The following is a 13,057-nucleotide window of genomic DNA, read 5'->3' as shown; positions in this document are numbered from 1 at the left end:
TGGGAACCGGGTGAGGAGGGAGACAGGGTGGGAGCGTATGGAAGGGTCTGGTAGTCAGAGCTATCTTCGTGTCAACCCAGAGAGGGGACAGTGGCCTGGAGGGGGCCTTGGAGGGAAGCTGAAATCAGGGACGGTGGGCCAGCAGTGAAGTAGGGGCCTGGGAGGGGCTGGAGGCATGGTGCAGTCACCGAAAGGCCCAGAACGAGGAAGCCAGACCGGCGTAGGTCCCGGCCGACTTAGCCCAGCCCTGATCACTCTCCTGGTCCTGCTGGACAGCAAGACATCCCTAAAGGAAAACACGGAGGCAAGTTTCTTGGTTCGTGTTCAGAGCGTTCTGGACAGAGCTGGGCTTTGGCCATGATGTTTACAGAGGTTTGCTAGTAAGAAATACTGTGTAAATATTCATTTATTGGATTTCTTTATGCCCCGCCTCTAGGAAAATGGGACCTTGATACCAAAGATTTAATTAAAAAAAAAGAAAAACAGATGCAGTAGCTATGTAGCTATGAGAGTAAATATGACCTCTGAGCTTCCTGGTAGCCAGGGCAAAAAGGGAAATGGTCCATTACCGAGTTCTTTATTCTAAAGGAGAAAAAAGTTGTGGTTCTTCTAGGGAGTCAGATTTTCCCGACCCTGTCTTGCTGCAGCTTCTCAGATGCTGCTGTGCACAGTGTCACATCTCAGCTTTTCTTCTGCCCACCGTTCATGGGCCTGACAGGTTCCCACCACGAGGGCCTCGGCTGCAGCGTAGATGAGCTGTCGCTGGCACCAGCTGTGATCCTGCCCCTTTCCCCCTCTGATTCAGGGGCCCCACGGGGGAAGGCTGAGGTGGAGGGTGCTAAGAGTTGAGATGGTTAAGCCCTAAACGGTGCAGAGGGCAGTTCCGGTCGCCCCTGCTGACAGAAGTTAAGCGTTGGATGCAAAAGATCCCCCGAGGCTCAGCAGCTCTGGGGAGGATGGGATTGCCCCCGCCTGAGCTTATCCAAGGAGCAAGGTAGAGATCTCTAGTAGTGTGTCCCTGAAACCGGTGGTCCTCTCTGTGGCTTGCCCTGCACAAGACTTAAAACCCAACCCACCGATCCTGGGGGTGGGGCCCCAGGGCAGTGCGTTTCAGGAAAACCTCCCAGGTGACTCTGACGCCTCCCGCCTCCCACCTCCCCGGGTGGAGCCTCACAGCTTCCAAGGACGTTTTTCAAATAATCCTTCTTTTAGCTTGGTTCTGCGTAGGAGCAGATGGTTTGAAGCTGTGCTGATGTTCTCTACCATTGGCCGAGGGGAGGAATCTGTGAGCTGAGGAACGTGTGTGCAGGTGATGCGTCTGGATCTAAGGGGTTAAGGAGAGTTCACCGAGAAGGGGGGAGAATCACCTAATCCTGCATGCATCACTTTCTAGATTATGAAAGTAATACATGGGCCTTAGAAAAATTCAAATAAATATAGAAATACATACGGTTCAAAAAAAAAAAAAAAAAAAAGCTCCCTCCCCATCTCCTTCCACATACTCCTCAGAGGGAGGCACTTTGGCAGTTTGTGGTATATTCTCCCAAATCTATAAAGAGCTCATCCTTGGCCGTTTAAGGAGACCGTATGCTTGAGTGGATAGACGCACTGGATTCCCAAACAGACTGCGGTTCAGATCCTGACTCCTCTCCACCCCCCTCTAGTTCCTTCAACAAATAACGTAGTTGGCTCTTGCTTGGTTTCAATCTGTGTTTGAAATGCTGGGGTTGCGACCTCCTCCGGGCCCTTGGGGTCCTTGCAGTGGGGACCTCCGACCGCAGGGGGTGAAGGGGTGCAGATCATCAAAATGACGATGGTGCTGTTAAACAAAGTGACGATGAGGTGCGCGTCTTTGCTAGTTTAGACGGGGTGGTCAGGGAGGCGTCTCCTCCGAGCTGCGCTGGAGTCGAGGCCTGGACGCTGATGGAGCCTGGGGCGGGGAGCGTGCAGGGGGACCGAGGGAGGGCGAGGTGGGAACAAGGTGGGAACGCTGGAGGACAGAAGGTCAGTGGGGTGGAGCGGGAGGGAGACAAAGAGGAGGGGGTCTGAGAAACTAGCGCTTCTGGGCTTGAAAAGTGTCCTACGAAGCGCTCGGGCGCGGCGGGAGGGGGCGCGCGGCGGGTGGGCGTGGCGGAAGGCGAGGTGGCGGCGGGGGCGTGGCGGCGGGTGGGCGTGGCGGCAGGGGGCGTGGCGGCAGGCGAGGTGGGGCGGGGAGTGGGCGTGGCGGCAGGTGGGCGCCCGGCTGGTCGGCCGGGGGCGGGGCGAGGGGCGGGTGGGAAAAGGGAGAAAGCGCGGCAGGGGGCGCTGGAGAACCAGCCCTGCGGAGGCGGTGAGGTGAGGACGGGAGGTGGCCAGGCGCTGTGGCTGGGCTGAGAGCGTACCTTCTGTGAGCCTCAGCTTCCCTAGCTCGCAAACGGGGACGATAACTCCCGACCTCGCTGGATGGCCATGAGGAATGTGCAGCAGGACCCTCGGCCCGCAGCCCTGCACCTGCTAGAGAGCGGTTACCGATCATTGCTATTGGTCTGTTCTGTTACTGGTAAACGTAAGTTAAATAAAACCTGGAAACGTGGAGTTTTATCTTCTTCCTCATTCCTTTCTTTTTTAATGTAGATTAATTTTGAGGGCAAGAGAGAGAGAGAAAGCACAAGTGGGGGAAGAGGGGCAGAGAGAGGGAGAGAGAGAGTCCCAAGCAGGCTCTTGCACACTCAGCGCAGAGCCCCACGCGGGGCTCGATCCCGCGAACCTCGAGATCATGACCTGAGCCGACACCAGGAGCGGGAGGTCTAACTGACTGAGCCACCCAGGTGTGGTGAGTTTTACCTTTCTCTAAATGTTCACCTGTCAATAACAGTGGGGGAAAGAGGTGTTGACCGGTCCCGGGGCACAGGATCCTGCCTGTCCCAACGCCGAGGAGTTGGAGCGTGTCTGGGTGCAGAGAACCAGGGTGCAGAAAGTTCTCTTCCTGCTGCAGGGCGTATGGAGGCCCTTGAGTGGGTTCTGTTGGTTCTCACTCACAACTGTGAGTGAGCAACCTCCTTCTTGAGGCCTCCCGAGACCCCCTTCCCTTGTGGCTGCTTCTAGCACTGAGCTCCCAGCCCGGGTGCCTCGCCTTACCTCTCCTGCTTCCTCTCCACTCAGGCCCTGCTCAGCCTCTCCTGGATTCCGGGAGCCGTCGGTCACCCTCTTTGGAAAGTCAGCCTTGAGCCTTCGGTTACCTACCCGCTCTGCCCATTTGTTCAGTCACCTCCTGGCAAGGCCTTCTGGGTGCCTGACTTTGCAGCCGGAGGGCCTGAGTGGCAGCCCTGACCCTGGGGGCCGGGGAGAGAGCCAGGCAGGCACATCCCAGACCTGAGCTTGAGAGCGCTCTGCGAGGGGGTGGGCGAGGGCCGAGGGGGCTCAGTGCCCAGGTCTCATCCACAGAAGATGAGGGGCTGTCTTAACCCCACCGACACGCCAGGCCCCCAGTTCCCCCAGTTCCTTCCCAGGTAAGTCGCTAACCACCCTCTGGGAGACAGAGAGAGATGTGCTCTGCTGACCTGACCCCAGCCTCCCCTGCTCCCCACATTCAGAAGCCCTGGGGGGCTGGCTGAACTCGAACTAGTGAGAATAATCCGAATGCAGACGGCTAGCCTGTGCTGGGCACTTAGTACGAGCCAGGCCCTGTGCAAGGCAATGCCAGCTCTCTGACATGAGCATTCAACCCACTCTCCAGACAAGGGCAAGGTGAACTCACATCTGTCTGATAGCCGCCCTTGTCCTGCTGTACGTCTTCCCCGCCCTAACATGCTGAGAACCCCCAGCCTCCCGTGTCCTTCCTGCTCTGTGTCCACACGCCCTCCGCACTAGCTTCTTCTCTGTTCCACTGCTCGGCTCCCCCCTTGCCCCAAAACACGTCCTTCTCTTGACTCATCCAGTGGGAGGCTCACTGTCCTCTCTCCTTGGCAGTCTTGACCGGGTATTTGGGGTGCCCAGAGCTGGCCCTAAGGGTCAACCCCACTCCTGCACTTGTGTGGTTGGCAGTCCTGGGGATCTTTCTTCCCCTTCCTTCGCGGGGGCGGGGACTCTGTTCCGGCTGCTTCCTTCCCAATGGGCCCCTCACTGGGCCGGTGTCATGGACGAATATATGGCCTTGGGCAACATTCAAGACTTTACATCAATGTCTCCAGCCCAGAACCCTTGCGGACTCCAGACCTGCCTCTGGCAACCTTCTGGACCCTGGTTAGGCGCGCCAATTCCCTCCCTCACTGCACTGCCCATCTCTGACCCATCACCTGCCTCCAGGCCACGCCATTGTTTAATTACAGTCCTGCCTTTTGCCTGCAAATCTTCATGAACCTTGTGGTCTGTAGTCCCGGTCTGTAACTTTGCTGGTCAGGTGCCCCATCTGTGAAAGGTTTCTGAGCCTGTGTCCCCCAGTATGTCGTCACTCATTCATTAGTTCTAAACACGTGGCCAGCCTTCAAGATGGCCCCCAGGAAGTCTCACCTCCCAGTATTCACACCCTGAAGCGTCCGACTTCGGCTCAGGTCATGATCTCACGGTCCGTGAGTTCGAGCCCCGCCTCGGGCTCTGGGCTGACGGCTCGGAGCCTAGAGCCTGCTTCGGATTCCGTGTGCCCCTCTCTCTCTCTGTCCCACCCATGCTCGTGCTCTGTCTCTCTCTTTAAAAAATAAACACACATTAAAAATATATAAATAAATAAACCTTAAAATATTTTATAAATATATAAATATTCTGCAAATATTTTCCTGCCACACTCCAGTGGATGACCTTGTGACTTCCCTGGGGTGCGTGTTCCCCATTAAAAAAAAAATTTAATGTTTATTTATTTTTGAGACAATGCGAGAGACAGAGTACAAGCAGCAGAGGGGCAGACAGAGGGAGACACAGAATCTGAAACAGGCTCCAGGCTCCGAGCCGTCAGCCCAGAGCCCGACGCGGGGCTCGAACTCACGGACCGCGAGATCATGACCTGAGCTGAAGTCGGACGCTCCACCGACTGAGCCACTCCACTCGGGCGCCCCGCATTCCCCATTTTGGAGACTACTGTGCTTCTGACCTTCAAAAATCCGCACCCTGACGTTCAAGGCTCCCAGAGTGGTCCACCCTACCTCTCAATCCATTTCCCTTGTGCTAGTGTTTCCTCTCCGCAGGGTCACTTGCTCATTAATTACCAATGATAAAATCCTACCTGTTTTTATTGGCCAACATTAGAGATCTCCTTTCAGGAGCTTGCCTTCCTTCCTTCCTTCCTTCCTTCCTTCCTTCCTTCCTTCCTTCCTTCCTTTTTAATGTTTTTAAGTTTATTTATTTTGAGAGAGGGAGTGAGCCGGGGAGGGGCAGAAAGAGAGGGAGAGAGCGAATCCCAGGCCGACTCTGCACTGTCGGCGTCGACCCCGACTGGGGGCTCGAACCGTGAGATCACCACCGGAGCCCAAATCAAGGGTCTGACGCTTAACCACTTAACCGACTGAGCCCCTCACCAGGTGCCCCCCAGGAGGAGCCTTTCGCGATCGTCCCGGAGGTGAGAGTGCCAGGTTCGGAGCCCAGCCTCCTGCGTTGCTCTGGTCATGAGTTCCTCAACCGGCAGGCAAGTGTACCCAGAGGGGACAGGGTCGCTTTGTGTTGAGGCAGAGCTCTAACGGTGGCCCCCAAGATTCCATGCCGTCATCCCTGGAACCTGAGTATGTTAAGATACATCACTCTCGTGATTATGTTATGTTATGTCTGGTTGACCTTATATAGTGCCGTGTATACACAACTGACCTTAAGAAGATTCTTCCAAGTGGACCTAATCTTTTTAATTGATTAATTAATTAGTTAATTAATCAATTAAAAAAATTTTTTTAACATTTATTTATTTTTGAGAGACAGAGAGAGGCAGAGCATGAGCAGGGGAGGGGGAGAGAGAGAGAGAGAGAGAGAGAGAGACAGAATCCGAAGCAGGCTCCAGGCTCCGAGCTTCAGGGCAGAGCTCGAGGCGGGGCTCGAACTCACGAACCGTGAGACCGTGACCTGAGCCCAAGTCGGGCGCTTAACCCCCTGAGCCCCCCAGGCGCCCCTGTTGCGGACCCTGGGGGTGGAGGGCTCCCGTGACAAGGAACGCGGTGGTCTGCAGGAGAGGGTGGCCCCCGGGTGACAGCCAGCAAAGAAAGGGGGACTTGAGTCCCACAGCTGTGAGGAACTGGATTCCGTTGACCCCCTGAACGTGCTCGGAAGCTCGTTCTTTTTCTCCTTTGCCTCCAGAAATGAGACGAGGTCCTCCAGCACCTGGATCTCAGCTCTGTGAGACCCTGAGCAGACAGCCCAGTTGGACGTCTGCCCTACAGAACTGTGAGCTGACAAATAGGTGTTGTTTTAAGCCACTAAGTTGGGGCTACCTAGTTACTCAGCAAGAGAGAATTAACACAAGAGGCCCTATGTCCCCGAAGGCCTTGCATAATTTAAGATCTCTCTCTCTCTCTCTCCATATATATATATATATATATTTTTTTTTTTTCTTTTAAGTAGGCTCCATGCCCAACGTGGGGCTTGAACTCACAACCCCGAGATATAAGAGTCGCATGCTAGACCGACTGAGCCAGCCAGGTGCCCTTAAGATATATATTCATTTTTTTTTTTAATTTTTTTTTTCAACGTTTATTTATTTTTTTGGGACAGAGAGAGACAGAGCATGAATGGGGGAGGGGCAGAGAGAGAGGGAGACACAGAATCCGAAACAGGCTCCAGGCTCCGAGCCATCAGCCCAGAGCCTGACGCGGGGCTCGAACTCATGGACTGCGAGATCGTGACCTGGCTGAAGTCGGACGCTTAACCGACTGCGCCACCCAGGCGCCCCAAGATATATATTCATTTTTAAAAATTTTATTTTAGGTGTATTTATTTATGTTGGGGGAGAGGGAGAGGGAGAGAGAGAGGGAGGGCATGAACAGAGGAGGGGCAGAGAGAGGGAGAGGGAATCCCAAGCAGGCTCCGAAGTATCAGCCAAAAACCCGACGTGGGGCTCGCAAACTCACAAACCGTGAGATCACAACCTGAGCCGAAATCAAGAGTCAGATGCTTAACCGACGGAGACACCCAGGTGCCCCGAAGATACATATTAAAGGAATAAATGCACAGGGTGGATGGGCTCTCGGCCTCAAGCGTCACCATTGTGGCCTGGTGTTCTTTCTAACTACTTTTTAGTTTCTTAGGACAATCCCTGGTGTTTTGCAGGAGGCTCGCCCGTAAATGAGCGGCCCCAGCACATGTATCACGTTGTTTGTCTGGCTTTCTTCACAGTGTTTTTTCTGAAACCGGATTTCAGGAACATCTTACTCCAGTAGGACGTCCAGTACAAATCACAAGTGGGCAGCTTTTCTGAAGTTTTATGAAGGGGACATAGCCACGCAACCCGTGTCCAGATCAAGAAGCTGAACATTTCCATGGGGCGCCTGGGTGGCTCAGTCGGTGAAGCATCCGACTTCGGCTCAGGTCACGATCTCAGGGTTCTTGAGTTCGAGCCCCGCGTCTGTATCTGTGCTGACAGCTCGGAGCCTGGAGCTGCTTCGGATTCTGTGTCTCCCTCTCTCTCTCTCTCCGCCCCTCCCCCGCTCACACTCTGTCTCTCTCTCTGTCTCTCTCTCTGTCAAAAATAAATAAACATTAAAAAAAAAAAAAAAGAGCGTAACATTTCCATTACCCAGAAGCCCCTATGTGCTTCCTGCCGGTCACAGCTTCCGCAGTGAAGTGCTTTCGGTCACTCTTCTGACCAAAGCAGCATGGGTATGTTTGCCCGAATAAACCGGATTGTGAGCGATGATATCAGAGAATGCGAACAGCCCAATAGTCCCCGAATTACTGGCCGCAGCCCCAGCGCATGCAAACAACAGGGGGCTTTTCAGGACACAGGAATGAGGGTGTACCCAAGGGTTTCTTTTTTTGTGTGTTTATTTATTTTTTTAATATTTATTTTTGAGAGAGAGAGAGAGAGAGAGAGACAGCGTGCAAGCAGAGGAGGGGCAAAGAGAAGGGAGACACAAAATCCAAAGCAGGCTCCAGGCTCTGAGCTGTCAGCACACACAGAGCCTGACACGGGGCTCGAACCCACGAACCGAGAGATCATGACCTGAGCCGAAGTCAGACTCTCAACCGACTGAGCCACCCAGGTGCCCCTGGGGCTTTCATATTGAATGTGAGGACTGTGTTCCTGAGATCTCATATAATGTAAAAGTCTTGTAATAAACTCTTGTAATAAAGTCTAGTTCTATCCTTGACACATAGTGTTTGCACCCTTTCCCATTTGGGGCCTAAAGTGAGACCCATGAACGTCTTTAATATTGCCTAATTTCTTATCTTTAAATTTTTATTATTATTTATTTTAGAGAGAGAGCGCGTGTAAGTGCGAGCAGGGGAGGGGCAGAAAGAGAGGGAGACACAGAATCTGAAACAGGCTCCAGGCTCTGAGCGGTCAGCACAGAGCCCGATGTGGGGCTCGAACTCACGGACCGTGAGGTCATGACCTGAGCCGAAGTGGATGCTTAACCAGCTGAGCCCCCCCCGCCCCAGGTGCCCAGTATTGTTCAGTTTCTAAATTTGCATAATCTGAATTCATACATGCCTCCCTGAATCCCCTGTGGGGCTGGGAGGGTCTGTGCTTTAAGGGTCTGAGACCCCAGGGCCCAGCCTCGGGGATGGTTCAGGATCCAGGGTCTGGGTAGGCTTCCCGGGGACAAAACACGGGTCCTGGAATCAGGCGGCTTACATTCCAGGCCTGCCTCTGCTGCTTCCTTGCAGTGTAACCCTGGGTAAGCTCTTACCTGTCGGGGCTTCAGTCTTCTCATCTGCAAATCGGGCTGGGCTCTGGGCTTTAAGAGAGGAGTTAAGGGGTGAAAAGCCTGGGTGCCCAGTAGGAGCCAATGGGAGCTTGTTAGCACCAGTCCCAGGTGGGGTGGGGAAAGCCTGCTCTCTCTCCCGCCTCTCTCCCCACCACCCCCAGGCTGCTGGGGGGGAAGAGGGGGGACTTTGCTCCCAGGGAGAGTAAAGCAGCAGGCCCCAAGGCTGCAGGGCCTGGCCTCTGAGCTTCACAGGAGGGCCGGGGCCCCGGGCTCAGATGCCAGGGTCAGAGCCCGGATTGGGCAAGAGCGGAGCTCGGGGGCCCCTGGTCCCGGTCAGGGATATTTGGAAACACCAACGATTCTGAGAAATTTAGCGGCAGAAAGTGAACGGAGGGGCAGAAGGAACCAGCAATGAGCACCTCTGGCCCCCACTGACCTGGCTCCCCATCCCAAACCGAGCAGTGATTAGTGGGGTGTTGGCTGGGGCCGGGGGGGGGGGGGTGCGGAGCAGGAGATTCCCCCTCCCCGGGGAGGGAAGCGGAGGCCTCCCATCCCCCACTCCCACCCCACACATGCCCTGAGTTCCAAATCCTTTCCCACCTCTGTTTACTGTCCAAAGTCCCAGGCGCTGGGGATGCCAGCTGCAGCGTTGGGACACACAGACCCAGAGACACACAGACCTAGACACGCAGGGCTCAGGGCCCTCGGAGGGACCCTGTTCCCTCCTCTCCCATCGTCCAGGGCTGTCCGCGCACCCCAAGTCTCTGGGCTCCAGCCCCCTTCTTAGCCTGGGATCTGCACAGCATTGGGGGATCCAGGAATCCACTTCAAGACTGCCAGCAAGTAAAAGGGGCCGGGGCCCCGACCCGGGTGGGGAGGGGGCTGGGCGGGAAAACCTCAGAGGGGTGAAGTTTGCATGTCAGGCCTGGGAAAGAACTGGAGAAAGAAGAGAGGTTTTCACGTAACCACCGATGACTTAGAAACGGACTGGACCCCGCACCGTCCGGCTCCATTCGGCCCCAGCCTCAGCCCTAACCCCAGCCTTGACCTAGGCCCAGGTCCAGCCAGCCCTATCATGACAAATGACTATCAAGACCTTCAGCATCTGGACAACGAGGACAATGGCCATCAGCTTAGACAAGGTAAGGGGACGCCTCCTTGCATTTCGGACAGGTGACAGTGAGGTGGCTCTTGTCACCTTGACTCAGCTCCTGCTTCCTCCTGTGAGCCCTGACCTGGCCTCTGGGTCGGCCCCACTCACGAGAACACGGTCCGCTCCACCTCCGCTAGCTTCCTGACCCTTGCCACGTCACCCCCTGGCCAGGACCTCGGGGAGGGTGTGGACCCAGGGGACCAGGGGACCAGGAGTACCTGGGAGCAGTTAGGGCTGCCTTCCTTGCCTCTAACACCTGGTGAGCCTCGGCCAGGTGTGAGAGTGTGTGTGCATGGGGTGTCCGGGACCAGGGGACAGGGACAAGGGGCCAGACTTCCATGGGGAGGCTGAGGCCCTCGTCAGACAACAGCCACCCCCCCGCCTTTGTTTCTCCAGCGAGCAGGGATGCTGTTTGGGCTGAGCAGGAGGGTTCTTGGGGATGGGGGTGGGGGGAAGGGGCTTCAGGGGAGCCCCCCCCCAGGTGGGAGCAGCTTGGGGGGCTGTGGCTCCTCTGTCTTCTCTCCTGGAGCCCAGCCAGAGGAGAAACCTCCTCCTCTTTCCCGGCCTTTCCGGGGGGAACAGAACCCTCCCCCCAAAACTAATGTAGTTCATCAGCTTCAGTGACACAGTCCGGCCACTAGGTGTCAGCAAAGGCTGAGGGCCCCGGCCGGCTGGGGCAGGTCGGCGCTCTGCACCCGCTCCCAGCCCTCCTCCCGGCCTCTGGTCCCTCAGGGTGGCCTACCACCCGGATTTCTTTCCTTCTTTCTTTTTTTAAAATTTTTTAATTTTAATTTATTTTTGAGAGAGTGAGATAGAGACAGAGCATGAGCAGGGGAGGAACAGAGAGAGAGAGGGAGACACAGAATCCGAAGCAGGCTCCAGGCTCCGAGCTGTCAGCGCAGAGCCCGACGCGGGGCTCGAACCCACGAATCGTGAGATCATGCCCTGAGGCCGAAGTCGGACGCTTCACCGACTGAGCCACCCGGGCGCCCCAATAACGGATTTCTTCACCTGTAGGGCTCCCTGGAGAAGGAGCCTTCGCCCGCTCTCCTCCCGGGACCCGGTCCCTGACACCCGGACGCCCTGTTTTGTTGCAGCGCCACCTCCGCCCCAGCGGCTCTTCCGGAGACTCTGCTCCGGACCCTGCTTCCTCCTGCTCTCCCTGGGCCTCGGCCTCCTGCTGCTGGTGGTTGTCTGTGTGATCGGATCCCAGAGTGGGTGCCCTGGGGGTGGGCGGGGGGGGGGGGGGAGGGCAAGTGGTGAGAGAACGCTGGCGTCTGTGATGGGGGTCACGGCCCCCTCATGTTGCCCCGTGCACACACCCCCCCCCCCCCAGACTCCAAGCTGCGGGACGAGCTGCAGGCCCTGAGGGTCACGTTCAGCAACTTCACGGCGAGCACGGAGGTCGAGGTCAAGGCCCTGAGCAGCCAGGGTGAGGGGGCCCTGGGGCTGCGGCTGGGGGGGGGGAGGGGGGCCCGTGGACCGCTGGGGATGTCGGGACACTGAGCCAGCCTCTCCCCCAGGGGGAAGCGTGGGCAGGAAGGTGAAGTCGCTGGAGTCCCAGCTGCAGAAACAGCAGCAGCAGCTCAGCGAAGGTCAGAGCGGGGAGCGTGCGCGCACGGGCGCGTCGGACCCGGGGGTCCCTCCGGCCGAGCCCCGGGGGCCTGTGACTCCTCGGGCCCCAGCGCGCCGAGGCCGGGCCCTTCCCAGCCCCCAGTGTCCACACTGACCCGCCCCGCCCCCTGCCCGCCCTCGCCCCCCCCCACCCCGCCCCCCCAGATCACTCCAGCTTGCTGCTGCACGTGAAGCAGTTCGTGTCGGACCTGCGGAGCCTGAGCTGTCAGATCGCCGTCCTGCACGGCAACGGTGAGGGGGCGGGGCGCCTGCCGGCTCGCCCGCCCCTCCCCCGCCCTCCCCCTCCCCGGGCCCCGCCTCAGCGCCTCCACCCTCCCCTGCCCCGCAGGCTCCGCGGCCTCCTGCTGCCCGGTCAACTGGCTGGAGTTCGAGGGCAGCTGCTACTGGTTCTCCCGCTCCGGGAAGACCTGGCCGGAGGCGGACAAGTACTGCCGGCTGGAGAACGCGCACCTGGTGGTGGTGGGCTCCTGGGAGGAGCAGGTGAGCTCCCGGGGCTGGGGTGGGGGTGGGGGTGGGGGGCTCCCGGGAGGAGCGGGTGGGCCCCTGGGGGGTCGGGCGGGGGGGGGGCGGGCCCCGGGGAGCGCTCACCACCCCCTCCTGTCTCCCCAGAAGTTCATCCAGCACCACATGGGGCCTGTGAACACCTGGATGGGCCTCACCGACCAGAGTGGGCCCTGGAAGTGGGTGGACGGGACGGACTACGAGAAGGGCTTCAAGTGAGTGCGCGCGCCCCGGCCCCGCGGGTCCCCGGGGGTGGGGGTGGGGGTGGGGGTGGGGGTGGGGGAGGGGGGGTCCCGGCTCACATCCGCGCGTCTCCGCAGGAACTGGAGGCCGGAGCAGCCGGACGACTGGTACGGGCACGGGCTGGGCGGGGGCGAGGACTGCGCCCACTTCACGGACGACGGCCGCTGGAACGACGACGTGTGTCAGAGGCCCTACCGCTGGGTGTGCGAGACAGAGCGGGACGCGGCCGGCTAGGAGCACCCCCGCCCCCTAATTTATTTCCTTGGCGCCCCCACCTGCCGGACGATGCTGCCGTCCCGGGTGGGGGGCGGGGATGGGGGCTCCTCCACCTTCTCGGGGATGTTTGATCTGGGATTTTCAGGGAAGTTTCGGGGACGGTGTCTGAGGAATGCAGGAATCACGTTTGGAGGGGCGGGGAGACGGCAGCCCGTTTTCCGCGCTTTACAGGTGGTTGTCAACGTGTTTCGGAGGAAACAATGAACGGAATATTCTAAACGTGCCACGAGTTGTCTGCTTCTTGGGCGTTAGGAGTCGGAGCGGGCTGGTTGGCAGGAAGCCAGGGGGACCCGGTGGGCTTTGTTAATCACAGGCGTGCGAGTTAGGGCTGTTCTGAGGCTCCCCGGGAAGGTGTGCCGTTTCTGGGGACCACAGCGCCTGCAGCCAACGCTCTCGGACCGGAATCACCCGCATGGGTCCAGGGCTGCAG

At 57.9% G+C, this 13,057-nt stretch overlaps 1 protein-coding gene and 1 long non-coding RNA gene across 6 annotated transcripts; one reads left to right on the top strand and one right to left on the bottom strand.

The window, feature by feature from the left end:
- Nucleotides 1–388: 388 nt before the first annotated feature.
- On the bottom strand, nt 389–9,247 carry LOC109494155. 2 transcript variants are annotated; one of them, XR_006589609.1, is made up of 3 exons: nt 8,802–9,247; nt 2,382–2,493; nt 389–1,990 (listed from the first exon to the last, which is right to left on the bottom strand). It is a non-coding gene; the product is annotated as an uncharacterized LOC109494155 (long non-coding RNA). The 2 variants fall into 2 exon arrangements; XR_002148772.3 differs by lacking the exon at nt 8,802–9,247 and having other exon boundaries at nt 2,382–2,663.
- A 196-nt stretch (nt 9,248–9,443) lies between these two features.
- On the top strand, nt 9,444–12,850 carry LOC102902281 (asialoglycoprotein receptor 1). Of its 4 annotated transcripts, none has more exons than XM_023244116.2 (9): nt 9,444–9,658; nt 9,872–9,961; nt 11,070–11,186; nt 11,309–11,404; nt 11,496–11,567; nt 11,752–11,838; nt 11,936–12,087; nt 12,217–12,323; nt 12,429–12,850. In XM_023244116.2, exons 2-9 carry the CDS (start codon nt 9,895–9,897, stop codon nt 12,583–12,585), a joined length of 855 nt encoding a protein of 284 aa, XP_023099884.1. In that variant the 5' UTR covers nt 9,444–9,658; nt 9,872–9,894; the 3' UTR covers nt 12,586–12,850. The 4 variants fall into 4 exon arrangements, with proteins under 4 accessions (XP_023099884.1, XP_023099883.1, XP_023099882.1 ...); XM_023244115.2 differs by having other exon boundaries at nt 9,444–9,662; nt 9,800–9,961; XM_023244114.2 differs by having other exon boundaries at nt 9,445–9,662.
- Nucleotides 12,851–13,057: the final 207 nt, after the last annotated feature.

Source organism: Felis catus, chromosome E1 (assembly GCF_018350175.1).
Source record: "Felis catus isolate Fca126 chromosome E1, F.catus_Fca126_mat1.0, whole genome shotgun sequence".
Lineage (NCBI taxonomy): Eukaryota > Metazoa > Chordata > Mammalia > Carnivora > Felidae > Felis > Felis catus.
Note: the sequence above shows the minus strand (reverse complement) of the source record. Positions and strands in the feature narration are given on the sequence as shown.